The sequence below is a fragment of the Heptranchias perlo genome, chromosome 16, assembly GCF_035084215.1.
Source record: "Heptranchias perlo isolate sHepPer1 chromosome 16, sHepPer1.hap1, whole genome shotgun sequence".
Taxonomy (NCBI): domain Eukaryota; kingdom Metazoa; phylum Chordata; class Chondrichthyes; order Hexanchiformes; family Hexanchidae; genus Heptranchias; species Heptranchias perlo.
This window is the reverse complement of record NC_090340.1, coordinates 40,185,197-40,211,601: the sequence shown is the minus strand read 5'-3', so window position 1 is coordinate 40,211,601 and position 26,405 is coordinate 40,185,197. Positions and strand designations below refer to the sequence as shown.

The 26,405-nt window shown below is 41.3% G+C and overlaps 1 protein-coding gene across 2 annotated transcripts in view; it reads left to right on the top strand.

Moving 5' to 3' along the window:
* ap1g1 (adaptor related protein complex 1 subunit gamma 1) overlaps positions 1–26,405 on the top strand; it is a 108,357-nt gene that overhangs the window by 40,769 nt on the left and 41,183 nt on the right. For both annotated transcript variants that reach the window (XM_067997997.1, XM_067997998.1), the window contains exons 6-13: positions 794–870; positions 8,039–8,134; positions 13,856–13,936; positions 14,712–14,810; positions 16,507–16,562; positions 18,501–18,614; positions 19,291–19,431; positions 22,464–22,518. In XM_067997997.1, coding sequence (XP_067854098.1) covers positions 794–870; positions 8,039–8,134; positions 13,856–13,936; positions 14,712–14,810; positions 16,507–16,562; positions 18,501–18,614; positions 19,291–19,431; positions 22,464–22,518 — 719 coding nt within the window. The remainder of the gene's footprint in view (positions 1–793; positions 871–8,038; positions 8,135–13,855; positions 13,937–14,711; positions 14,811–16,506; positions 16,563–18,500; positions 18,615–19,290; positions 19,432–22,463; positions 22,519–26,405) is intronic.

Sequence of the window (26,405 nt, the reverse complement as noted above, 5' to 3'; positions counted from 1 at the left end):
TTGCCCTTTTTTGAGCCAGGTCTCTGTTATCGCCACAACATCATATCCCCTAATTATGCCTGTAGCTCACCAACCTTGTTTACTACGCTTTGTGCATTTACATAAGTGCACTGTAAACATATCTTAGACCTTCTTGTATTTTCTCTGAGTCTGGTGCCATCTAATACCATATTATTTCTTACTCTAAAGCTGTCTCTCTCCCAACCCTTTGCGCACCTTGTTTCTCCTTTCCAATGCTACGTCCTGGTACCCAACCCTCTGCCAAATTAGTTTAAACCCTCCCCCACAGAACTAGCGAACCTCCCTGCAAGGATATTGGTCCCAACTCTGAGGTGCAACCCGTCTGGCCTGTGCAGGTCACTTCCCCCAGAACAGGTCCCAATGCCCCAGGAATCTGAAGCCCTCCCTCCTGCATCATCTCTCCAGCCACTCAATGATCTGCCCTATTCTATTTCTAGCGCGTGGCACTGGGAGTAATCTGGAGATTACTACCTTTTGCGGTCCTGCTTATTAACCTTTCCTAACTCCCTAAACTCTTCCTGCAGGACCCCATCCCTCTTCCTACCTATGTCGTTGGTGCTGACATGGACCATGATCTCTGGCTGTTCACCCTCCCCCCTCAGAATGTTCTGCACCCGCTCAGTGACATCCTTGCCCAGGTACCAGGGAGGCAAATATCATCCTGGAATCACCTCTGCGGCCGCAGAAGCGCCTGTCTGTTCCCATAACTATTGAATCCCCTAATGCTATTGCTCTTCTGTAGTATAATGTAGCTTTTTGTTCCCCATCCTAGGTGTCCTTCACACATCCGTTGTTCTACTCACGGAAATGTGTGAACGAAGTCCTGACATGTTAGCACACTTCAGAAAAGTAAGTGGCCATGCCTTTTTGTGTTCATTATTCTAATTATAATGTGTAATATGGTGAAATTGTTTGTCCCACAATTGTGGTTGAAGATTAGATTAAATTTTTATTCACACAATTCTCATTACTTCAGCTGCACAAGCACACACCCTTTCACTTGGGCTATAATTTTAAATCTCTTTGGATTGAAAAAAAATGGTGGGTTGGTACAAAGCAATGTCTTCTGCCCCTGAACCCCACAGGCTGGATCAGATTTGTTTATAATAGTTACCAAGATAGGTTTTAAAAAAAAATTGAAAAACTGGTTGCATTACAGAATTATAAGTGAACTCACTACAATTATGTAAGCGGCAATTGCATTTTAATTCCCACCAGAATTGCAGGCAAACTTTTTTTTATTATCTTCTAACCTAAAATCACATTCTGGCTCTCTAGTTTGTTTTGGAATGATACAGATCCTGCATTTTAATTAACCCTGAAAAAGTAGATTTTCAAGGTAGCAACCACTGTCCCTTGAAGAGGAGAGAAAGCTTACATAAGTTGAGTATCCAAGTACCTTCTATCCTTCTCATGGTTCTAATTGGTATATCAAAAAACTGGTTTAAAGAAGTTATACATTTGTGGCATAAAAATATTGGTAGAACTGTGCAATATAATTCTATATCAAGAACCTAGTTTTTAAGCCTCCCCTCCTTTTGAGGCCCCTACTTCCCTTTAGATATATATCTGACCTTTTTTTAAACAGTGCTTGGAATTAGCAAAAGGACAGTGTGTTTTAAGTGACAATATTCTCTAGTTTAGAAGTCAAATTTCTCTGATTAACTTTATTGTTGATTAATACTGCTAGAGAGACCAGTTATAAAAGGCAACAAAGGAAGTAATGAGGTGCAAAAAGGGTGTTTGAAAAACTTGCAAGGGATATCCAAACTAACAACAAAAGTTTTTAGATCCATTGAGAGAGAGTATGGTGAAGGTGAATGTAGGCCCATTAAAGACTGATGCAGCTAACACTGAAAGGACAATAAGGAAATGGCAGGCTTGTTAAATAAGTACCTCGTATCTGTTTTTGCAGTGGAGAAAGAGGATAAAATACCAGCAGTACAAGGGAACCTAAAATAAATCAAGTGGAGGAACTTATTGGATTTAATATAAAAGAATTTTTTATGGTATTTAAGATGGACAAATTTCCAGGACCTGATTATTTCCACCCCAGCATATTAAAAGAAATCGGAAGAAAGTGTAGGTGCACTGGTCATAATTTTCCATAGCGCTCTTGATTCAGGGATCATGCTCTTGGATTGGAAAATTACAAATGTTACTTCATTATTTAAGGAGGGAGGGAGAAACCAGATAACTACAGACCTGTCCGTTTAACATCAGTTGTGGGGAAGTTACTGGAATCTATCATTGGGGCCAATGTGTCATGTCACTTGGATAAGTGTGAGCTGATCAGAGAGTCAGTGTGGATTTGTGACTGGTAAGTCATGTCTGACTAATCTAGTTGAATTTTTTTAGGAGGTCACTGGCATGGTGGATAGGGGAGTGCCGATGGGGCTGTCTGTGGACTTTCAGAAGGCATTGATGAGGCTTCATACGAGATTAATTGCAGAAATAAAAGTGCACAGAGTTACCAGTAACCATGTGCTGTTGTTTGGTAATTGGTTGGGAGTAAGGGATAAAAGAAACATTCTCTGATTGGTGGGATGTAACACCTGGTGCTCCCCAGGGATCTTTACTGGGGCCTCAGCCTTTACCATATACGTTAATGACTTAGATGAAGGAATGGAGTTGGATATCCAAGTTTGGAGGCTTAATAAGTTGTGTCGATGGGAACAGGAAGTTCCAAAGGGACTTAGACATTAATTGAGTGGCCAAAACTATGGTGAATGGGAGTTCAATGTGAGGAAGTGCGAGGTCATCCATTTTGGATCTGAGAGACACAAATCAGACTATGTTCTTAATTGATGCAAGACTAAGCTGTGGAGGAGCAAAGGGATTTAAATGTTGATGTACACATCACTAAAAGCTAGTGCACCAGTACAAAAAGCAATCAAAAAAGCTAATGGAATGTTGGCTTTTATCTCAAGGTGGTCAGAATACAAAAGTGAGGAAGTTATGCTTCAGCTGTACAGAGCCTTGGTCAGACCCCATCTGGAGCACTGCCTAGTTTTGGACACCGAACCTCAAGAAAGACATTGGCTTTCAAGGGGGTGCAGTGCAGATTCACCAGAATTATATCTGGCCTTATAGGGTTAAATTATGAGGACAGGCATAAACTTGGTTTGCGTTCCTTTGAGTTTAGAAGATTGAATGGTGATCTAATTGAGGTGTTTAGAAAAAGGGATTTGATAAGGATAATTACAGAGAAACCATTTCCTCTGATGGGAGAATTCCAAACAAGGTATTAGCGCTAGGCCAGTTAAGAGTGAAATCGGGTAGCAATTTTTCACAAAGGGTAGTGGAAATCGGGAACACTCTTCCCCCAAAAGACTGTGGATGCTTAGTCAATTGAAATTTTCATGATTGTGATCAATAGCTTTTCATTAGGTAAGGATATCAAGGGATACGATGAAAAATTGGGTAAATAAAGTTGAGATACAGATCAGCCATGATCTAAAAATCATGGAACAAGCACAAGGGCCTGGAACACCTACTCCTGGTCCTATGTTTGTTGTGGTGAAGGTGGTAATTTGCTTTGAGGGAGGGTGCAGTTCACTTTCTTGCAGTCTCTGCTTGCTGGGCTTGTCCAGTGGACTGAATTTGGTCCTCTGGGATTGCAAGACCCAGCATGGTCCCAGTGGTCTCCCTAACTGCTGTCCAGAATGGCAAGATGCAGAGGCATGACCGGGGCATGTGCAGGAGGGTGTCTTTGTAGTCACAGCCCCTCCAGCAGTCGTCTGTTATGGATGGTTGAAATTTGTGGAGCTTATGTGGGATGAATGGATGTGTGATGCATTCTCAGGCTTCCTTGAGACTTTCTGGTCCATGGTCATGAAGGTGTGCTTTGTGGACAACATGAGGCTATGACTGCAGGAGAATTTTGGGGAGTGAAGGAAGGATTCCATGGGGTAAGCTCAGGCTGAAGTCTGCCAAGTAATGCAGGTCTCTGAAGTGCATGCCTCATCTGGAGATAATTGTATTGGTCATGCTGGGAGAGATGAAATTTGTTGGCTAACTGGTGGACAAGCATAATTTGGAGGACCTGGCCTAATCTGGTGATCCCTTTCTCATGCCAGAATTTATATCAGTCGGAGGTGAGTCCTGGGTGGTCTCTTTGTGCCAGAATGGGGAGAGGACTGGTGGGATCTTCAGATTTCTTTACAGGGTGAGGGGGTTGCAGCTGCCTCTTTTGGTCTTTTTTTTGGGGGTTTATGAATGGTGAGTTGTGCATGGGTTAGCAGGAAGGTCCTTATCTCCATTCGCAGTTATGGGTTAGTTGGAAGGTGAGGGACCATGTCTCACTTGCATGGATTTGGACTGCTCATTAGTACTACCTGAAATTTGGGATACCAAGTCATATCCTCTTTAGGGAGCTAAAGGTGTATATTTGCACCTTCTCGAACTTGTTAGTGCAATTATTTAAATTGTGGAATTGTTGGGCAGATCTGACATAGATAGAGGAAGGGGGAAACAATAATTATTTTTTGTGTTCAATTTATCCAGGGATGATATCTGCAAGTTATAGGCTGATCTAACTAGATCAAATATATTAGTTGAGGGAGGGAGTTTTGTACAAAATTCAAAAAGTTAAATTCTTCCAGCTGACCCTTTTCATGTGTGGTTTTCCGTTTGTTGAAAAGTTGCAGATTCTCCTGTGCATCTCCCCCTCCCTTCACCTCACCATTGATGGCAGTGCCTTCAGCTGCATAGGTCAAGTTGTGATTGCACCTTGCATGTTCTTTAAGCCCTTCCTTTTAAACCCACCTCTTTAACCAAGCTTTTGGTTCCCCTGCCTAATCTCTCCTCCTTTGCCTTGGCATCTGATTGATTTTTTTTTTCCCCTCGTGCCTTTCTGAAGTGCCTTGGAATGTTTTTTTTTCTATGTTAAAGGTGTTATATAAATGCAAGTTGTTATAACTTCAAACATCAGCCCTCCTGCTCCCTTTGTTCATTTGACAGAAATTTGGATGACTGGGCAAGATGGACAGTGACACTTTTGTGGAGTGAATCTGGAGGGTGTTTAATTTTTAGAAATGAAGATTAATGCTCCAAATTGTGATGATCCTAAAAACTGTAATTCAGATTAACCAAAAATACTTATTTTAAAACCTTGGTATCCCCCCTCATTGTTCAGTGAGTTTGACTCATGACTTTAATTGACATCTGGGTTCAGAATCTCAAGTCTTAATTTCAAGACCTGCATATGACCGTAACCATTAATCTGCACTTTTCTAAATATTTAGTTTGAGAACTGACCCAGTTATGTTTGATGAAAATAAATGCATATTTCTGATGAGTTTCTTGAATATTTAAGGCAGGAATCTCAAAGACCTTTGTTGTAGGTGGAGATGGGGGCGAAAGAATTTAGAATCATAGGTTACAGCATGGAAGGAGACCATTCGGCCCATCGAATCTGTGTGTCGGCTCCATGCAAGAGCAATCCAGCTCATCCCATTCCCCCGCCCTTTCCCCGTAGTCCTGCAAATTTTTTCCATTCAAGTACTTATCCAGTTCTCTTCTAAAGGCCATGATTGAATCTGCCTCCGCCACCACCCCAGGCAGTGCATTCCAGATCCTGACCACTTGCTGTGTTTTTTTTTTAAAAGTTTTTCTCAGGTCACCTTTTGGTTCTTTTGCCAATCACCTTAAATCTATGTCCTCTGGTCCTTGACCCTTCTGCCAATGGGAACAGTTTCTCTCTCTAGTCTGTCTAGACATGGGAACATAAGAATTAAGAGCAGGAGTAGGCCATTTGGTCCCTCGAGCCTGCTCTGCCATTTGATAAGATCATGGCTGATCTGGTGGTGACCACAACCCTACATGATTTTGAATACCTCTATCAAATCTCCTCGCAGCTGTCTCTATTCCAAGGAGAACAACCCCAGCTTCTCCAGTCTATCCATCTAACTAAAGTCCCTCATCCCTGGAATCATTCCAGTAAATCTCTTCTGCACCCTTTCTAAGGCCTTCACATCTTTCCTGAAGTGCAGTGCCCAGAACTGGACACGATACTCCAGTTGTGGCCGAGCCAGTGTTTTATGAAGGTTCATCATGACTTCCATACTTTTGTACTCTGATGCCTCTATTTATAAAGCCCAGGATTCTGTACGCTTTTTTAACCATTTTCTCAACCTGCCCTGCCACCTTCAATGATTTGTGCACATGTACCCTCAGATCTCCGTTCCTGTACTCCTTTTAGTGTTGTGCCCTCTAGTTTATATTGCCTCTCCCCGTTCTTCCTACCGAAATGTATCACTTCGCATTTTTCTGCGTTAAATTTCATCTACCACGTGTCCGCCCATTCCACCAGCCTGTCTATATCCTCTTGAAGTCTATCACTATCCTCCTCACTTTTTACTAGCCTTCCAAGTTTTGTCATCTGCAAATTTTGAAATTGTGCCCTGTGCACCCAAATCCAAGTCGTTAATATATATCAAGAAAAGCAGTGGTCCCAGCACCGACCCCTGGGGAACACCACTGCACACCTCCCTCCAGTCCGAAAAACAACTGTTCACCACTACTCTCTTTCTTGTCCCTTAGCCATCTGCCCCCTTTAATCCATGGGCTGCCGTGCGGCTTGATAAGCTTACTGTGCGGCACTTTATCAAACGCCTTTTGAAAGTCCATATACACCACATCAACTGCATTGACCTCATCTACCCTCTCTTAGCTCATCAAAAAACTACCAGGTTAGTTAAACACAATTTGCCTTTAACATATCCGTGCTGGCTTTCCCTAATCAATCTGCACTCGTCCTAGTGACTGCTAATTCTGTCCCGGATTATCGTTTCTAAAAGTTTCCCCACCACTGAGGTTAAACTGACTGGCCTATAGTTGGTGGGTTTATCCTTGCACCTTTTTTAAACAAGGGTGTAACATTTGCAATTCTCCAGTCCTTTGGCATCACCCCCTTATCTACGGATGTTTGGAAGAATATGGCCAAATGATCGGGGGAGAAAAATAGCACTGAAACAAATAATACAGTTTTAGGTGGGATCAGATTGAGAGAGTACAAGAAAGTCTAAGACTGATCTGCAGTGCATGCGTGTAAACACATGAAGTGTGGAAAACAAGGTTGGCGAGCTGCAGGCGCAAATAGCCACATGGGAATACGCTGTTGTGGCAATAACTGAGACCTGGCTCAAAAAAGGGCAGGATTGGGTACTAAATATCCCTGGCTACAAGGTGTTCAGGAAAGATAGGGAAGGAAAGAAATGAGGGGGGAGGTGGTAGTATTGATTTTAAAGAGAATATTGCAGTGCTGGAGAGAGAGGGTGTCCTGGAGGGGTCAAGGACAGAATCTATTTGGTTACAGTTAAGAAATAAGAGGTGCCATTACACGACTGAGTGTATTCTATGGGCCACCAACTGGTGGGAAGGATATAGAGGAGCAAATTTACAGGGAAATTAAAGGTGCAAAACCTTATTGGAAGGTTTGAGTTTTGCTTCCTTATTGATAACTCTTCGGCCTTCACAAAAAAATATTGAATGCTAATTGCCAGACTTGTTTCTTTTTCAAATGTGTTTCTCTGCATTCTAACAAGTACTTAATTTTCTTATTCATCACTCATTGCAAATCCTGCATGGTTTTAGAATGAAAAGGTAAGATAACATTTTGAATTTAATGAAAATTACACACTGCATGCTGGTTGAAAGTGTATTTTCATTTTTTTTTCAGGACTAATTTAATAAAGTTGCTTGTCACTACAGGGGACAACGTTTAAAATCTTTAAGGTGCACAAAATGTCACACATATTTGAATGTGCTCATTAGAAATAGTAGAAATTGTATTCCAATGGGGAAAAGAATGATTTGCTTAATGTCACACAACTGGAATAGAATATATGTTGCAATTCCCTATTGGACTGTTGAGCTGTTTTTTTAAACACAAGGTATTGTGCTGTTCATTTTACATGTCTCGTTGTTCACAAAGGCTTTACTTAATCTTGAAATGTTTCAGTCTCCAAAAGCTATTAATATTTGAGTTCTGAGTTGTATCTTTTTGCATTTCCAGCTTGTTCCTCAGCTTGTGCGAATCCTGAAAAATCTCATCATGTCCGGTTACTCGCCAGAACATGATGTCTCTGGCATTAGTGATCCTTTCCTTCAGGTTAGACTTTGTTGTGTGCCTAATAATATGAATCTTTCTCATGAAATAGTTTATAAATACTAAAGAAAGAGACAGTTCAATACAGTCTAGGAATTTCATGATCTTCAGCCAGATAATTAATTTTGTGAACAGCATCCTGTCTTTCAGTGGCAGAGTGCTCCCAGCTGTTTTAATTGTACTTTTAAAAATAAATCCACGCAATCTTAAAAAATTAGTGCAGTAGAGCTTTCCGTATGCTTAGCTGGTATATTTACTGAACTTGCATTGAGCTACATAAATCAGCAAAGTCCCAGATCTATGCTGAGTTACCTGACCTCACTGCAACAAGGCAGTTGGGTAGTTTGGAGTTGTATTTTGCCAGCGAAGTCTTATATCTACTTTAGTGCATGAGTTGTTTTGATCATTACTGATTACATATTACATATCTGTTGTAAAAACACCTTTTTGTTTTTAGCATTAAATTTTAGTGTCGTTGATTTTTGCCCCTTACAAGCTGTTGAATTTAAAAACTGATAACTTGGAATTTAGGAGTTGTCTGCTCTTTTGAAATTGTTTGGTCTGCATATAGATGCAAGCATGGTGAATGCAAAATTGCTGAATTTTTAAAACCATTTTATATAGAAATAATTTATCTGTTTTAATTACTCTTTCTGCTGAAATTGGATGTCGTAATCTATTCGTAGTTACATATATTTGCCATTAAAGGCCTGTTTGCCCTGTTGAATGCAAGAGAAGTTTTGATTAACTTTCATGTTTTCCCCTGCAAAGTTGCACCTTTTAAAGTAAGCTATAATGAGTGGGTGGTGCATAAGAAATAGGAGCAAGAGTGGGCCATATGGTCCCTCGAGCCTGCTCCGCTATTCATTTGGATGGTGGCTGATCTTTGACCTCAACTCCACTTTTCTGCCCAATCCCCATATCCCTTGATTCCCCTGGAGCTCAAAAATCTATCTATCTCAGCCTTGAATATACTCAAGACTCAGCATCTACAGCCCTCTAGGGTAGAGAATTCCAAAGATTCACAACCCTGAGTGAAGAAATTCCTGTCATCTCAGTCTTAAATGGCTGACCCCTTATCCTGAGACTGGCCCCCAGTTCTAGACACTCCAGCCAGGGGAAATAACCTCTCAGCATCTACCCTGTCATGCCCCCTCCGAATCTTGTCTGTTTCAATGAGATCACCTCTCATTCTTCTAAACTCCAGAGAGTACAGGCCCATTCTACTCAGTCTCTCCTCGTAGGACAACCCTCTTATCCCTGGAATCAATCTAGTGAACCTACTGCAGTCGATCAGAGTACTGCCCATAAAGCCCTGGTATCTGTTTTTGAATTCAAGCAGAATGATAAAATAAATGTTACCTTTCTGCTGATTTTAAGGATCCTAAGTGAAGGAAGCCTTTCAAGTTTCAACCTATGAGTCTCTGGCAAAAATGTGCATTCTTTTACACAGGATTGGTGATCGCACTCCAAAAAGGAAGAGGAGATTTGCATTGATGTAGTGCCTTATCACATCTCAGAAATGTGCCAAAATACTTTCTGCACTGAATTATTTTGAAGTTGAGTGACTACTTATGTAGGCAAAAGAGGCAGTCAATTTGCGCCTGGCTTAAACCCATAAACAGCAAAGAGATTAATTACCAGTTGGTTGAGGGAAGAATGTTGGTCAGGTTGTCAGGAGTGTGTCCTGTTCCTCTTCACATAGGGTCATGAGATTTTAATATCCAACTGAGAAACAGATGGATCAGACTTCAGCTTAGCATCCCATCCGAAGGACTGCACCTCTGATAATAAATCACTCATTGTTGTAATGAAATGTCAGCCTTGTTTTATGTGCTTGTGTATTTGAGGGATTAAATTAATTTGCATTTGATTTTATTAAACTCTAAGACTTCCGTTTAATATGGGGAAATAACTGAAGTCCAGGATGCATGGTTCCTGCACGATGAGAGGTCCTTGCTACTTCGTGTGTCCAGAATGACCATTTGTTGTGCTACAGAACCCTAATGGTATTAAATCAAAAATCTGGAGGAAATAGCAGTGACTGTGGCTAGAATCTTTCAAATATCCTTGGATATGGAAGATGTATCAGAGGACTGGGGGTTACCCAATGTTACACCTCTGTTCAAGAAAGGAGAAAGTGATAAATCATGTAACTGTAAGCCAGTCAGTCCAGCACTGGTAGTGCCATAATATAAGAACATTAATGCTCATTTAGAAAGGTATGGCAATATGAAGAACAGCAAGCATGTATTTGTAAAATGCAAGTTGCATCAGGCAAATTTAAGTGTTTTGAGGAAATAAAATCTATTGAGAAAAGAAATGCAGGGGATGTGTATATAATGAGGATTTTCAAAGGTATTTGGTAAGCTACCCTGCAGTTAGCTTTTTGATAATATGCACAATGGATAGCAAGTTGATGAAACAGAAGAATATAGGTGTGTGTGTGTGACATTGTTTAAAAATGGTGAGTAAATTGATAAAGCTGTTTGCTTTTTCCAAAAAAGCAAATGGGGTCTTGGGTTTTAGAATGCAGGACATAAGTACAAAAGCAAAGATGTATTGCTAAACCTGTTGAAACCTTTTGTTCAGCTGCAGTCAGAATATTATGCCCAGTTTTGAGTCCCCTACTTTAGAAAGTATGTTGAAGCCATAGAATGGATACAGAAGAGATTTTTTTATGATGTCATAGATGAGAAGTGTTAGTAATGAGACTAGAGAAATTGGAGTTTCTTTCACTTGAACGGAGAAAATTAAGATGAGATCTTATAGAGGTGCTCAGAATTATGCCGGCTTTTGATAAGGTAAATAGGGAAAAACTAGTTCCACTGGTTGGGTGAACAACAAGAAGCATAAAGAACAGAGATTGAGATTTTTTTTTAAACAGAGGGTTATGGCATGTCAAGCCCTACCAGCAACTCTGGTGGAAGCAGAATCCATGATAACTTGTAAATGGATAAATAGTTGACAAAAAAAACTTTAAAAGGGTTTAGGCAAAGGATATGGGAATGGTTTTATGCGAGTAACTGAGAACTGATACAGGTGAAGTGTGCCAAATTACCACCACCTGTGCTGTAAAATTCTATAATTCTAACTTCTGGAGTGGGACTGGAATTTCCAATCCACAAAGGTTACTGATTTTTAAAAAAAATTTGTTTGAGATGTGGGTGTTGCTGGCAAGGCCAGCATTTATTGCCCATCCCTAATTGCCTGTGAGAAGATGGTAGTGAGCCGCCGCCTTCAACGGCTGCAGTCCGTGTGCTGAAGGTTCTCCCACAGTGCAGTTAGGAAGGGAGTTCCAGGATTTTGACCCAGTGACGATGAAGGAATGGTGACATATTTCCAAGTCGGGATGGTGTGACTTGGAGGGGAAAGTATAGGTGGTGGTCCCATGTGCCTGCTGCCCTTGTCCTTCTAGGTGGTAGAGGTCGTAGGTTTGGGAGGTGCTGTCGAAGAAGCCTTGGCAAGTTGCTGCATTGCATCCTGTGGATGGTACACACTGCAGCCATGGTGCGTCGGTGGTGAAGGGAGTGAATGTTTCGGGTGGTGGATGGGGTGCCAATCTAGCAGGCTGCTTTGTCCTGGATGATTTAAAGCTTTGAGTGTTGGAGCTGCACTCATCCAGGCAAGTGGAGAGTATTCCATCACACTCCTGACCTGTGCCTTGTAGATGGTGGAAAAGCTTTGGGGAGTCAGGAGGTGAGTCACTCACTGCAGAATAACCAGCCTCTGACCTGCTCTTGTAGCCACAGTATTTATGAGGCTGGTCCAGTTAAGTTTCTGGTCAATGGTGACCCCCAGGATGTTGATGGTGGGGGATTCGGCGATGGTAATGCCGTTGAATGTCAAGGGGACGTGGTTGGACTCTCTCTTGTTGGAGATGGTCATTGCCTGGCACTTGTCTGGCGCGAATGTTACTTGCCACTTATCAGCCCAAGCCTGGATGTTGTCCCTGTCTTGCTGCATGCGGGCACGGACTGCTTCATTATCTGAGGGATGTGAATGAAACGGAACACTGTGCAATCATCAGCGAACATCCCCATTTCTGACCTCATGATGGAGGGAAGGTCGTTGATGAAGCAGCTGAAGATGGTTGGGCCGAGGACACTGCCCTGAGGAGCTCCTGCAGCTGGGGAATGTCCTGGGGCTGAGATGATTGGCCTCCAACAACCACTACCATCTTCCTTTGTGCTAGGTATGACTCCAGCCACTGGAGAGTTTTGCCCCTGATTCCCATTGACTTCAATTTTACTAGGGCTCCTTGGTGCCACACTCTGTCAAATGCTGCCTTGATGTCAAGGGCAGTCACTCTCACCTCACCTCTGGAATTCAGCTCTTTTGTCCATGTTTGGACCAAGGCTGTAACTAGGTCTGGAGCCAAGTGGTCCTGGCGGAACCCAAACTGAGCATCAGTAAGCAGGTTATTGGTGAGTGAGTGCCGCTTGATAGCACTGTCAAGGACACCTTCATCACTTTGCTGATTGAGAGTAGACTGATGGGGGTGGGGGGGGGGTGTAATTGGCCGGATTGGATTTGCCCTGCTTTTTGTGGACTCGACATACCTGGGCAATTTTCCACTTTGTCTGGTCAATGCCAGTGTTGTAGCTGTACTAGAACAGTTTGGCTAGAGGTGCGGCTAGTTCTGGAGAACAAGTCTTCAGCACTACAGCCGGGATGTTGTCGGGGCCCATAGCCTTTGTTGTATCCAGTGCACTCAGCCATTTCTTGATATCACGTGGAGTGAATCGAATTGGCTGAAGGCTGGCCTCTGTGATGGTGGGGATATCGGGAGAAGGCCGAGATGGATCATCCAATCGGCATTTCTGGCTGAAGATGGTTGCAAACGCTTCAGCCTTGTCTTTTGCACTCATGGGCTGGACTCCGCCGTCATTGAGGATGGGAATGTTCACAGAGTTAGTTGTTTAATTGTTCACCACCATTCACGACTGGATGTGGCAGGACTGCAGAGCTTTGACCTGAACCGTTGGTTGTGGAATCGCTTAGCTTTGTCTATAGCATGTTGCTTCCACTTTTAGCGTGCACGTAGTCCTGTGTTGTAGCTTCACCAGGTTGGCACCTCATTTTTAGGTACATGTGGTGTTGCTCCTGGCATGCTCTTCTACACTCCTCATTGAACCAGGGTTGATCTCCTGGCTTGTTGGTAATGGTAGAGTGAGGAATATGTCGGGCCATGAGGTTATAGATTGTGCTGGAATACAATTCTGCTGCTGCTGACGGCCCACGGTGTCTCATGGATGCCCAGTTTTGAGCTGCTAGATCTGTTCCGAATCTAACCCATTTAGCACGGTGATAGTGCCAGACAACATTTCGGATGTTGTCCTCACTGTGCAGACGGGACTTCATCTCCACAAGGACAGTGCGGTAGTCACTCCAACCAATACTGTCATGGACAGATGCATCTGTGACAGGTAGATTGGTGAGGACGAGGTCAAGTAGGTTTGTGAAATTGAAAAGTTGTTACGTGCAGTAGTGAGTGCTCTTCTTAAACTGTTTAAGACATTTCAGTGAAGACAGCAACAAAAAGCAAAGCACATATTTGAGACACCATAGAAAAAACTTTGCCCCACTGCTCTACTTAAAGTTTGATACTTTAGCTGCTATTAGGAAAAATGTTCAGTTTAGATAGCAATACCTGTCACCCTTTGAGCACAAAAATATTGCCCACAAAGTTTTCCATTACGAATTTTTTTTGTGTAATTCTAGGTTCGAATACTGCAGTTGCTACGAATGTTGGGTAGAAATGATGACGACTCAAGTGAAGCTATGAATGACATTCTTGCACAGGTGAAGACAGTATAAGAAAGTTACTAATATGGTTGGAAGTTTCTGTAACAGCTGGCAATCACGTCTGCTGTCAGAATGTGTAGTTGCGCACACCTGTTTGGTCCCACTCCTCCCTGCCCCCTTCAAATCTACAGATGAAGATAGGATTTAATACTGACTGCCTCCATTCTTTGTGCTTCATAAATCGTAGATGGGGCAGGCAGTTTGGAAAATTCTGGCCAGCTGTCTCTTGTGGCTTTTTGGGTGATGCAAAATTGACTAACTTCAAATTTCTAAACACTTCCCTAGACAGCCACTGCAACTTTTGCAGTTGGTATCCACTTTTAATTACGAGAGCTGCTCACAACCATGAAATAAATGGTCTTTTTTCTGTTGAGTATACATGTGTCTTCAAACTATTTTGGGACCTAAGTCAAATGCTAATTTATGTTTCCTGTCCTGGGTTTTTAGACTTTTTAAATCATCATCTTGTGTTTATGTACCGGTTTCAAATTTTGCATGCTTTGCAGATCTTTACTGCCTGTAGCCATACCTAATGTTCGAAGAAATGGATGTTCAATGGTTCTGGAGGATGGGTCTTTAGAAGAGACCACAATCTGTTATTTTAAAACTGGGTCAGACAGAGAAACCTGAATGTGTCCTTTCAAATTGGGTCAATCCAGATTTTTAAAAATGTTTGTGTGAACCAACTGCATATGGATAATTTACCAAGATAGTTTGAGAGGCGGAAAAGGACAGGTTATTGGTACTGATGTGCATTTTGATTTCTTCTTAGGTTGCAACAAACACAGAAACCAGCAAAAATGTGGGTAATGCGATTTTATATGAAACAGTTTTGACTATTATGGACATCAAGTCAGAGAGTGGACTAAGGGTATGTAGCATAAGTGTTAGGTTCTTTTTAATCTGTATAAATTACATGGTCAAATTAACGTAGTTCAAGATTTGTCTCGGAGTAATGTTTATGGAGATATGGAAAGTACTGCAACTATGCCTGAAAAGATGCCTGTGACAATACTTGAATGCTGTAATCTTCAGAAGTATTACGATAGTTAGTTAACAAGAGTTGCAGAATAATGCAGCTCAATGTTTTGAACTTAGAGATCGCAAACAAGATATTTGAACAAACCTACTCGAACCTTTTATAAGCCTATTTAAAATGAGAAGTGCCCCAGTTTCTGTGATGTTTGACTATGACCTATATCGAAAAAGAAAAGATGTTTAGTCCAGTTTCAATGCAGAAACTCTAGATTTCTTAAATTGGTGCCATTTTTCTTCTTTGAGTTGTCAGATGATAAAACTATTGTGAGCCACTGGCAGAGTTTTCTATAACTATGCTGATTAGCAAATATCTGAGACAAGTAACCAGAACAGGGACAATACCATGTATGTTAGATTGAGATTCCAAAGTTGTGAAGAATCTTAAATGCTGAAACTGTAGACATTCACTCTGTCGTGTTCCTTTGGTGGTCAAGAGTGGGGTAGGTTATGTAATTGTTCAGACTGCGATGCATTAAAATAGTTCATGGAGACCACGATGTATATACCACACACACTTGTTTGGTTCATAAGAAGGAAAGCTGGCCCCATCTGATTAACTTACAGCAAGGAAACAAGTTGGTTTCAGCTGTGATGGCCTCTGTGACCGCACACAGCATTATGGCTGACTGCGATAATTTAACTAGTACAAGTTTGGTTCTCCTTCTTTCAAAATGGTGTTTTAACAGCACTCAGTTTCAGTTTCACTTCACTCCATCTTCATTTTCTGCGACAGCATAGAAACGAGCATCATTAGGGAGGGCAATAGTCAATTTAATGTTTCCAGTTTTATTAGGCATTTATTTCGGATAGGTGAAATGCACTATGCCAAAAACTACTTAGCTTCTGTTGCCTCAGCTAGAGTTCTCAATCTTAATGGTACTGAAACTAAATTTGGAACTCTTTCGACCATTAAACCAAGTAACTAGTGTCCACTGTAATCCAGCTGATGGGTCAAGTTTTGCAGCATGTGTTTGACTCTAACACATGAAGTCAAAAAGTAATCCTGCACCATGTTCACATTCTGATTCTCTTTGCACATTTCCGTTACAGCATTCCCAGTTTATATTGGGTTAATTGAAGCCTCCATTATAGAACAGCAGTCTAAGTGCCTCAGTACCTTGAGAGTGCTTCAGACTATTATGGTAAAAGGCTGTGTTAATTTGAGTACAACACCTTGGGTGAATTATCCGTACCAAAATACAAATTGCATTGTTTAAGCAAAAGAATGTGGTGAGCTTGTAACTATGAATTTTAAATGTTTAACACCTGAATAAGTTGATCTGATGCAATGACTGAGTAAAGATTATTCCTTCCTCCCCCAGAAGGTGGCAAAAAGAGTAGAGACCTAACTAGAAGGTGGTTGTGTGGCTCACAGCAAAAAAAGCAGACTTTGCATTAAATTTTGTTTTTAATGTAACAACCTCATGAAAATTTAAATCAGTTTGACTTTGTGGTTAATTTAAATGTGTATTAAGTTGACTTTGTACATAACTAACCTAACAAATTTCTCCATTTTTGATTTATTACAGGTTCTAGCCATTAATATCTTGGGACGGTTCTTGCTAAATAATGACAAAAATATTAGGTATGTTCATTGACTTTTAAAAAAAAAACTATCTTGTGAAAACTATGATTTTTACATTAAAATCAGGATGTATAAACAAAATATGGATTACAACCAAACCTTGTGCTTATGTAAAAAAAAGGAAGAGAAAATCACTATTCAGATAAAAATTGAAATCCTTCACATTGTAAAACTGACTCCAAATTTTATTTGTGAATATTTTTGCACATTTTATACTAATAAAGGTTGAGCTGTTCATAGACATGGAGTCAATTGGGATGGGTGATCAAGGTTGATTGCATTGTTTCACCAAACTAGTTGGAACTTTTTAATCCGACTATGTCCTTGTTTGCTTCTAGCTCTTCAATCGAAATCATCTAGATTGAGCTGACTAAAATGCAACTCAAATTTTGAAAAATGAATGTGGATCTGTAACTTTTAACATGCATTCTAATGAGGCAATTATATAATGATTGACAACTTGAGGGTTACCTCCAGGGTCGTCAGTTCCGTTGATTGATTAAGTGAAATTAGTCTCTGATGACCTGACTGACGGTGCAGTTTTCGAACTATAGTTAAGCATGCACTAAAGCTAAACCTTTACAGTTGTCCTTCAGTTGTGTACTATTTGTGATCGACCATTATGAAGCAAATTATTGCTGAGTGGCAATATTGGCAAAAGAAAGGCTTGTTACGTTAATATGGGTGTTTTACAGAGTTCCAAATTTTGGGAAGGAAATGGAAGAGGAAATCTGCAGTCAGATTAGAGAGATGAGTAGGAATAATAAAATTATTCTGGGAGATCTTAATTAATCACGTCAACTGAAACAGGGAATAAATGGAGAAAAGGGAATTGAATTCCTAAATTACCACTGCTATGTAAAAATGCAACATTCTTGCAATCTATAGGAAGAAGTATGGTTCAGCGTGCAATAGGCTTGTGCGAGAATGTGTGAGACATTGAGTACTGTTGTCTCACCACTGATGATCCAAGGTGGAGAACTGAAGTTCAACAGAATCAAAAAAAAATTACCAAGATGGTCCATTGCAATGGCAGGATACAAATACTTAGATGCTGGTATAATGCTCAGTGCAAGCATTAAATTTGAAACTTTAGTGCTACAATATTAACTATTTTGCAGTAATCAATCACAGCAAGTAAAAATGTTGGCTGTTTTCAATCCTATGAATATTCAAGTATTGACCACTAATTGCCACAAGAAATGTGAAAAGTCTGCAGAAGTAGATGTAGAACAGCACCATCGTCATCCACATAACCTCAAGTCCCCTACAGTGTTGTGTTCACTGCGTTTCAGCACTTGAGCCTTTCGGATGAGACCTTAAACAGTCTACCCTCTCAGCTGGACATATAAGTTCTCATGGCACTTTTCAAAGAAGAGCAGGGAGTTCTCCCAGTTCTTGACTAACATTTATTGCTCAACCAACACCACTAAAAACAGATTATATGGTCATTTATCTCATTGCTGTTTGTGGAGCCTTGCTGTGCACAAATTGGCTGCAGCATTTTCCTACATTACAAGTGACTCCACTTCAAAAAGTACTTTGTTGGCTATTAAGTGCTTTGGAACATCCTGAGGGCATGAAAGGGGCTATATAAATGCAAGTTCTTTCTTGAGTGTTCTACAGAGGAATGCACTGTACATAACTGAGAAAGTAAGGGGGGGAAAAAATCACCTTGTCCTCTAGCAAACCTTTGCCTACTCAAATGAAAGCCAAATCCTTCCTTGCTTCTGCAACAAATAGACTGTTGTAGAACACAATTCTTGCAATATTATTCTAGATTTCCAGTGTTCATTGGTTATACCCTTGTAACTATTTGCCACATGCTCCTCATTGAATTAGATTGTGTTCAGAGCACTGTCTGATACTTTTTGAAATATATGTGGTTACAACCAAAGTTTTTAAACTTATGTAACTTTTCTTGTTCACCGTTCTAAGGTATGTGGCACTGACCTCGCTGCTCAAAACTGTCCAAACAGATCATAATGCAGTTCAAAGACACAGAAGCACAATAGTGGATTGTTTGAAGGACTTGGATGTATCTATTAAAAGGTGAAGGTTCCCATATTTGAGGTTTGCAGATGGTCTACACACTTCAATTTTGAATATAGACCAGTACATTTGTGCAATGATTATAGTAATCTCATTGAGTGGCTCTGATATCTTGTACAGCTTCAGCAGCCAGTAACCCTTTTTTGGGATTATGGACATGATTACTTTGAATAAAAGATGTTTTAATATATTCCTACAGTTCATACTGCGTTGTAGTTATGCTAGAATTAAACCTCTGGTGGGTACTGTGTAGATGAAAGCTGAATACACTGAAGCATTAACTATTATGTAATTACAATAGTTACTGAAATAGTCTAGTAGATAACTTTGAAATACGCCAATACATTATACCCCTTAATAGAAAGATGTTATAAACAGTAAGTTTAATGTTCCTGATTTAGAAGCTGTACTTCAGGGAAAAATTACCAAGTTGCAAAAAATTAGTGATTCATCATGGCTGGGTTCTTGTTCAGTATGTTAATGTGTCCAAAATTCAATTTGTTTATTTTTCTTTATAGCAAAAGCAATATTGGATTTATGTTTTCCAAAGGTACAGCTTGTAAATGGAGCTAACTGACATTTTATTTCAACAATTCAAATCATAGAAAACTTGTTTTGCCTTTTTTTAGTCAGGTAGTATGCAAGAACTTACTTCACTTGTTATTCGCCTCTTTAGACGTGCAATGGAACTGAGCTTTGCTCTGGTAAATGGAAATAACATCAGAGGAATGATGAAGGAATTGCTCTATTTCCTGGATTTGTGTGATCCTGAATTCAAAGCAGATTGTGCCTCTGGCATCTTTCTTGCAGCAGAGAAGTAAGACTTTATATTCTGAGCACTATACAAATGTACTGTGAACTTGTTATTGAATAAGTGCAAATATTAGACATCCACAGGTTTGATCTGAAGCAGCAGAATTATGTAACTGTACAGTGGGTTGTGTTAGTGCATCCCAAGAGGTTAATTTAGGCACAAAAGTGTACACTTCTATAATGCTTTTTATATAAATTGATATCCTCATTAACTGTTTAGGATTCCAGAATATTTTTTACAAAGCACCTTAAGTATTCACAAACAATGAGGTTAATGTGAAAAAATATCTTGATCTACTTGTGTGCAGGTTATGAATTTTCTGTCGCTCTGAAAAATACGTTTGTATGTGACTAAATCTTAAATTTTCAATCCTTTCACGCCTATTTTGCAAAATCTGACTTGTCCCACTTTGATTTTGTCTCATTGTATTCTTTCCACTGTATTGATTTTTGTGTGTGTACACTTATTTTCAAAAATTTAAATTTTGGCAAATTTAGTATGATTTGGTTGTTCTGCAATTTGTAGGAATTCATACAAAATATAACCACTGGCATTTCCACACATAGGAACAGGGGTAGGCCATTCAGTCCCTAGAGCCTATTCCACCATTCAGTTACATCATGGCTGATCTGTATCTTGACTCCATCTACCCGCCTTGGTTCCATAACCCTCAATACCCTTGCCTAACAAAAATCTATTTGTTTTGAAATAAGCCTAGTCCATACAACTTGAGCTCATAATTTAACCCTTTTAGTGCTGATATCATTCTGGTGAATCTGTGCTGCACCCACTCCAAGGCCAATGTATCCTTGTGGTGTGGTGCCTAGAACTGAGTGCCATACTCCAGATGGGGTCTAACCAGAGGTCTGTACGCTGTAACATAACTTCCACCCCTTTGTATTCCAGCCTCCTTGAGATAAAGGCCAACATTCCATTAGTCCTTTTTAATACATTTTTTTTGTACCTGTCCACTAGCTTTTAGTAATTTCTGTACTTGGACCCTTAAATCGCTTTGCCTGTCCACAGTTCCTAACTTCTCGACATTTAGAAAATACTCTGATCTATCTTGGATCCGAAGTGGATGACCTCACACTTTCCCACATTGAATTCCATCTGCCACAGTTTTGTCCACTCACCTAATCTATCAATGTCATGTTGCAACTTTTTTCTCCCATCTACACTATTTACTGTGCCACCTAACTTAGTGTCGTCAGCAAACTTAGATATATGGCTCTCTAGTCCTTCATCAAAGTCATGTATAAATATAGTGAAAAGCTGTGGCCGCAGTATAGATCCCTGGGGGACACCACGTCACATCCTGCCAATTTGAGTACATACCCATTATCCCTACTCTATCTCCTACCTCCTAACCAATTCCCTATCCAAGCCAATAGGTTGCCTCCAATTCCATATGCTCTCATTTTTGTTGTCTCATGTGGAATCTTGTTGACTGCCTTCTGAAAGTCCATATAAATAACATCCATAAACATTCCCTTATTTACCACATTAGTTATCTCCTCAAAAACATCAGTTAGGTTCCTTAGACATGATTTACCCCATACAAATCCATGCTGGCTCTCTCTGATCAGCTCATTTATCCAAATGCTCAGTCACTCTGTCCCTAATAACAGATTCTAGTAACTTCCCCACAACTGTAGTGGACTAATAGGCCTATAAATTCCTAGTTAATCTCTCTCACTCTTTTTAGTAGCGAGACACTGGCAATTTTCCAATCCAAGGAGACAATTCCTGATTCGAGTGTGTTTTGACATATAATGACTAACGCATCAACAATTTCCTGTTTAGCTGTTTCGTAAGTCTGCCATTTCCTGATTTCCAATTATATCACCTGCGTCTGTCATTAAGGGGCCCACATTATTTTTAGCCGCCCTCTTTCTCATTTTTAAAAACCTTTAGTGTTGTCCTTGATATCCCTTGCAAGCTTTCTCGTATTCCCTTTTTGCGACTCTTACCACTTTCTTTGTATCCCTTTGCTGTTCTTTATATCTCCTAGTCTGCGGGATCTCTACTGTTCTTTGCCGCTGTATAAACCCCTTCTTTTAGTTTTATGCCATTTCTAACTTCCCTTGTTGACCAAGATTGTTTGATTACACAAGTAGAGCTCTTGACCTGTATGTAACCCTAAAGGGCTTATATTCTATCAAATACATTTTTGAACACCTCCTACTGTTCATGTGTAGTATTATCAGTCAGTAGTTGTGTTCAGTCTATTGTGGTCAATTTCTGCCTCATCCCTCAAGTCAGCCTTACCTAAATTTAAAACCTTGGTTCATGACTCACCCTTCTCCCTTTCAAACCTAATATATCGAATTCTATCATATTATGGTCACTGTTAGCTAGGTGTTCCCATACAGCTACATTATTGACTAATTCAGGCTCGTTATCGGATCTAAGATGGCCTGTTCTCTTGTTGATTCAAGGACATATTGTTCCAGAAAACTGTCCCAAATACACGAGAAATTCATAGCCTTTGGGACTGGAGCTGTTCTTCTCCCAGTTGTGAAAATTGAAGTTTCTCATTATAACTACTCTGTTTTTGCAACAAACAAGTATAAATTGATAACCTCATAATTGCTTCAGTATACTAACATCAGTACCTGGATCACAGATGGGACATTTCATGGACATTTATATCCCATGTAATTCCCCAGATCTTTCAAATCTAGCATAACCATGTGTAGTACAGTGCATGTTGAAGATATGCATACCACGTGGTTGATTTAAAACATTGGATGTTCATTTTGATTCTTTAATGCATTAGTGTGCATGTATTTCTTAATGTATAGCTTGCTTGTTAATTACTAAGCACCTATTTGTTTAATTTTTTAACCGCTCCATCAGCAAGCAACTGTAAGAACCAATGGTTTTAGTCTTGCTTGGGATGATCATCGCTTTTATATAAAAAGTGTTAGCCAATCGACTGCTTACTCTGACACAAACCACTTAATAATTCAGAAAATTGTATTGACTCCCTTGGCAGGAAAAAACCTTTCATAGCATTCTTTTTTTTACAGGTATGCACCATCCAAGAGATGGCATATAGACACTATAATGAAAGTGTTAACAACGGTAAGAGAGGTCTCTCCTTAAAGCTACACAGTTTCTTTTGTGAGGATCCATATGTATGGGGAACTGGGTGGTTTAGTGGATTAGACACTGGCCCCTCAACTCTGGGTTCTATGTTTGTAAAAAAAAAATAAGTTTGAGCAGCCTCAATCCAATTATAGTGAAAGTGAGTCCCACAGAATAAAACTTCTATGGTTCCATTATGCTGAGGGTCGTTGAAACAGGATTTGGTTGAGGTAGAAGCCATTGTATCTTTTGAACAGTAGATAAACATTTGAAGCAAAGGAAGATGCAGGGCCATGGGGAAACAGCAGTGCATTGAGCTTAGTTTTGGATTGTTCCAGCAAAGATCAAGCACAGACACAATGGGCCGAATGGCCACCTGTGCCTGAGGTTTCTAAAATTAGGATAAACTCATCTTCAGTGTTTGCAGGGTAGTGAAGATGGTTGGTGAGATGATAAGTCAATTTCATTTTATATTTATTTAAACCACCGATCACAGCAAACTAAATAATGGTAAAATATAAAAGAAACTGTTTTAACATTGTTTTGATGAGTCAATGACTTAAATGTAAGGAATCTTACAACACCAGGTTATAGTCCAACAATTTTATTTTAAAATCACAAGCTTTCGGAGATTATCTCCTTCGTCAGGTGAGTGAGTGAATGAGAGGTTCTCAAATCGCATATCTTATATTAGGCTGGGACACCATCACACCAATCAAAGGTGTCATTGGTGTTCAGACAGGTTAGCCACGGAAAACAGTAGGTCCCTGTATACTGAATACACAATGTGTCAAATTATACAGACAGAGAGAAAGAGACCCGAAAGGCAGAGAGAGAGAATTTCCAGTTGTATTAAAAACAGATAACTTTTTTTCCTGCTGGTGGGGTTACGTGTAGCGTGACATGAACCCAAGATCCCGGTTGAGGCCGTCCTCATGGGTGCGGAACTTGGCTATCAATTTCTGCTCGACGATTTTGCGTTGTCGTGTGTCTCTAAGGCCGCCTTGGAGAACGCTTACCCGAAGATCGGTGGCTGAATGTCCTTGACTGCTAAAGTGTTCCCCGACAGGGAGAGAACCCTCCTGTTTGGCGATTGTTGCGCGGTGTCCGTTCTTCCGTTGTCGCAGTGTCTGCATGGTCTCTCCAATGTACCATGCTCCGGGGCATCCCCTCCCGCAACGTATGAGGTAGACAACGTTGGCCGAGTCACAGGAGTATGGACCATGTACCTGGTGGGTGGTGTCCCCTCGTGTGATGGTGGTATCTGTGTCGATGATCCGGCATGTCTTGCAGAGGTTGCCGTGGCAGGGCCGTGTGGTGTCGTGGACGCTGTTCTCCTGAAAGCTGGGTAATTTGCTGCGAACGATGGTCTGTTTGAGGTTGGGTGGCTGTTTGAAGGCGAGTAGTGGAGGCGTGGGGATGGCCTTAGCGAGGTGTTCGTCGTCATCAATGACCTGTTGAAGGCTGCAGAGAACATGGCGTAGTTTCTCCGCTCCAGGGAAGTACTGGACAACGAAGGGTACTCTGTTGGTTGCGTCCCGTGTTTGTCTTCTGAGGAGGTCTATGCGATTCTTCGCTGTGGCCCGTCGGAACTGTTGATCGACAAGTCGAGCGTCATATCCCGTTCTTACGAGGGCGTCTTTCAGTGTCTGTAGGTGTCCATCGCGATCCTCCTCGTCTGAGCAGATCCTGTGTATTCGTAGGGCCTGTCCATAGGGGATGGCCTCTTTGACGTGGTTAGGATGGAAGCTGGAAAAGTGGAGCATCGTGAGGTTGTCCGTGGGCTTGCGGTAGAGTGAGGTGCCCGTCTTTGGAGATTTGTGTGTCCAAGAAAGAAACCGATTGAGGAGTAGCCCATGGTGAGTTTGATGGTGGGATGGAACTTGTTGATGTTATCATGTAGTCTCTTCAGTCATTCTTCACCGTGGGTCCGTAGGAAGAAAATGTCGTCGATGTATCTGGTGTATAGCATTGGTTGGAGGTCCTGTGCAGTGAAGAAGTCACGCTCGAACTTGTGCATGAAAACGTTGGCGTATTGGGGTGCGAATTTGGTCCCCATGGCTGTTCCGTGTGTTTGGGTAAAGAACTGGTTATCGAAGGTGAAGACATTGTGATCCAGGATGAAGCATCTGGAGATTGGCTGTTGGTGTTGAGTACTGAGGCTGTTGCAGCGATGCCGTCATCGTGGGGGATACTGGTGTAGAGTGCCGAGACGTCCATCGTGGTGAGAAGTGTTCCTGGTTTAACTGGTCCGTGGGTGCTGAGTTTTTGTAGGAAGTCTGTAGTGTCGCGACAGAAGCTGGGGGTTCCCTGGACAATGGGTTTCAGGATGCCCACGACGTATCCAGAGAGGTTCTCGCAGGGTTCCGTTGCCTGATACGATAGGACGTCCGGGTGTGTTGGCTTTGTGTATCTTTGGGAGGCAGCAGAAGTCTCCCACGCGGGGAGTACGTGGGATGAGAGCGCGTAGGATGCTTTGAAGGTCTGGATCGAAGGTCTTGATCAGTTTGTTGAGCTGGTGGGTGTGTTCTTTGGTCGGATCTGCGGGTAACCGCCTGTAGTGTTCCTGGTTGTCCAGTTGTCGGTATGCTTCTTTGCAATAGTCCGTTCTGTTCTGTATGACAATAGCTCCTCCTTTGTCTGCTGGTTTGATGATGATGTTGCGGTTGGTCTTGAGAGCGTTGATGGCGTTGCGTTGTGCTCGGGTGACATTCTGGACTGTCTTGTGAGTGCGGCTGATGAATCTGGCATTGACGCATCGCCTGACAGCTTGAGCATACATGTCAAGCTTAGGGCAGCGACCCTCCGGAGGAGTCCAGTTTGACTCTTTCTTCTTCAATGACTTAAAAGTGAAGTACAAAATGTAATTAATTCAATAAATAACTATTTACTCATCACTTAAAGCTCTGAAAAGAACTGTCAGACAGAACTCACACTAGATTAAGGAAGGAAATTCAACACTACCACACCTTGAACAAGAAAAGATGATGTGGAGATGCCGGTGATGGACTGGGGTTGACAATTGTAAACAATTTTACAACACCAAGTTATAGTCCAGCAATTTTATTTTAAATTCACAAGCTTTCGGAGGCTACCTCCTTCCTCAGGTGAACGATGTGAAAATGAAATCCTCGAAATGAAATCGCATTTATAATTCACAGAACAATGCTTGGTGATTACAGACAGTTTTTTCAACTGCCCGTTGCCAAGGCAATCAGTGTGCAGACAGACAGGTGTTACCTGCCAGGTCTCAGAATATACAAATCACCAAAAAAAAACAAAAAGAGATAGAGAGGTAGAAACATAGAAAAGACAGCAACTGACCCGTTATATTAAAAACGGATAACATTTGTTCGCTGGTGGAGTAACGTGTAGCGTGACATGAACCCAAGATCCCGGTTGAGGCCGTCCTCATGGGTGCGGAACTTGGCTATCAATTTCTGCTCGATGATTTTGCGTTGTCGTGTCTCTCGAAGGCCGCCTTGGAGTACGCTTACCCGAAGGTCGGTGGATGAATGTCCATGACTGCTGAAGTGTTCCCCGACTGGGAGGGAACCCTCCTGTTTGGCGATTGTTGCGCGGTGTCCGTTCATCCGTTGTCGCAGCGTCTGCATGGTCTCGCCAATGTACCATGCTCTGGGGCATCCTTTCCTGCAACGTATGAGGTAGACAACGTTGGCCGAGTCACAGGAGTATGAACCATGCACCTGGTGGGTGGTGTCCTCTCGTGTGATGGTGGTATCTGTGTCGATGATCTGGTACTTGGACCCTTAAATCGCTTTGCCTGTCCACAGTTCCTAGCTTCTCGACATTTAGAAAATACTCTGATCTATCTTGGATCCGAAGTGGATGACCTCACACTACCGCAAGCCCACGGACAACCT